Source organism: Diabrotica undecimpunctata, chromosome 2 (genome assembly GCF_040954645.1).
Source record: "Diabrotica undecimpunctata isolate CICGRU chromosome 2, icDiaUnde3, whole genome shotgun sequence".
NCBI lineage: Eukaryota > Metazoa > Arthropoda > Insecta > Coleoptera > Chrysomelidae > Diabrotica > Diabrotica undecimpunctata.
Genome location: NC_092804.1, coordinates 172,603,728 through 172,605,959, shown reverse-complemented (window position 1 = coordinate 172,605,959; position 2,232 = coordinate 172,603,728). Strand labels below are relative to the sequence as shown.

The 2,232-nt window shown below is 30.5% G+C and overlaps 1 protein-coding gene across 1 annotated transcript; it reads left to right on the top strand.

The window, feature by feature from the left end:
- The first annotated feature begins 167 nt into the window (after positions 1-167).
- Positions 168-1,296, top strand: LOC140433573 (uncharacterized). The gene is made up of 3 exons (XM_072521556.1): positions 168-643; positions 703-768; positions 856-1,296. Exons 1-3 carry the CDS (start codon positions 385-387, stop codon positions 924-926), a joined length of 396 nt encoding a protein of 131 aa, XP_072377657.1. The 5' UTR covers positions 168-384; the 3' UTR covers positions 927-1,296.
- The last annotated feature ends 936 nt before the right edge of the window (positions 1,297-2,232 follow it).

Genomic DNA, 2,232 nt, shown 5'->3' with positions numbered 1-2,232 from the left:
ACCACTAATAACTAGACGTTTCACGTAGGTAGCTCAAGGTCAAACTAAACTAAATGTCATTTGTAGTACCGATACAAATCTTCAGATGTCGCTTTACTCTGGCTTTACCTTTACTCTGCAGTTTAGGTTTAGAACACAACTAAAAATTATAATTGTCAAATGTCAATCGCTAATTGTCAGTAATTGATTTGCGTCTATATAGTCAGATTTTGATTTGAATTTGATGGTTATTATTGCAAAGAAATTAAACTAAACTTGGTTTAATATCTCTGGGTTATTGTTAGCAATAACCTCAAATTAGTTTGTAAATTACAAACCACCTACCTCAGTGATCTGTGGCGGTGTTCAAACAGTATTTTGCAGATTAATAATAATTAGTTAAATATGGTTTTTCACAATAAATGTTGTATCCTACAATGTACCAATTCGTCATCAATTAGACATGCCTTTCCAAACCCTGATAAAGACAGTATACGATTTAGGAAGTGGCTTAGTGTTATAAAAAAGCCTAATTTAGATATGATGAATTCCAGTACAGTTTTTAAAACAAAACGAATCTGCCACAGACACTTTGAAGATAAGTTTGTTTCTTCATGGAGCCATAAATTGTATAAAAATGCAATTCCTAGCTTACATTTGTATGGTGAGTCCAATAAATATTTGATATTAGAGAACAAATAACTGATTGATGATTGATTTTAGATTCTTCTTCTAATTTACATCCCAGAAGTATTTCAATGTTGAGTGTGGAAGCAAATTTAACCGAAAGTAAGTAACCCTAATATGTAATTAATAAAAATTATTTTACTTGAAGTGAATCATGGCATAAATTATTATATTAACTTTTTGTTTTAGTTGAGAGTCCTTCAACAAGTACAGATGCACAATCTACACACATGTTTCAATCATTTGAGATACCCCATTAATGATGCACAGTTACCAAACGAAGAAATTTTAATACAAACTGATGAGAGTAAAGATTTAAAAGATAATTGTAGTTAAAATTTTATATTTTGTATTGTCATCAGCAGATTTGTAAATATTCTCTAATATGATTAACTATAAAATTAACAGTTTGCTTAACCTTCTGATAGTGATACTAGAGTTTTTAAGTTTAGTTGCCTCAGTGTCATAGACCAGCTGGAGCTAAAAACTAGAAATAGGAGCTTGCCTGTGTTTATAATCTCCCATTGCTAAAATCTAACAAAGATATATGAAGGTACTGAAACATTCTAGTACTTACAATAAATTGTTTAATACTCACATCAAAAAACAGTCTACCAAGTCTCTCACTCAGTAATGCTGTAGTGGCATTACTGAGTGAGAGACTTGGTAGACTGTTTTTTGATGTGAGTATTAAACAATTTATTGTAAGTACTAGAATGTTTCAGAACACAGGCAAGCTCCTATTTCTAGTTTTTAGCTCCAGCTAAAAAAAATCTAACAAAGATATATGAAGGTACTGAAACATTCTAGTACTTACAATAAATTGTTTAATACTCACATCAAAAAACAGTCTACCAAGTCTCTCACTCAGTAATGCCACTACACGAAGGTTAATATAATGAATCGATTTTGCTTTGTAAGGATTGAATAAAGAAATTAACATCACATTTATTTTTAGGTGTTGCCCTTAAGAATATCACACCACTGAAAATATTGCAGCAGTGTAATATATATCAAGAGGTACAATTACCCCTAAAAAGAAAAAAATATATGGAGCATTAAAACAATTACACCAGAAATACTCTTTGGAAAGAAATATCTGTTCCATAGTATCCTATTTATCTCCATAATTGGTCATCTTAATACCAGTCATTAATTTGTATTCATGCTTGTATAGTGTGTATTATGTGCTCTTTTAGTTTGAGTTATATTTATATTTAATGATTTGTAAAAAATCACAAAGTCAGATCGGGGGTTTTTATGTAATAAATGTACCAAATGAGGTCTATCAAGCAGTACACAATAATCTTTATACAGCCACTGTTTTCTGTGACTATTCCAAAGCTTTTGATTGTGAAAATCACGACATTTTTATAAAAAAAAAACAAAATTTCTATGGAATTCGAGGTGTTTCTTTGAATTAGTCCCAATCTTACTTAGGGAATAGGAAATAACTAGTTATAGCAAATGATACAGACTCTAGTCACAAAAGCATTATATGTGGAGCACCACAAGGTTCAGTATTAGGTCCTCTACTTTTCCTTATCTTTATAAATCACATCACCA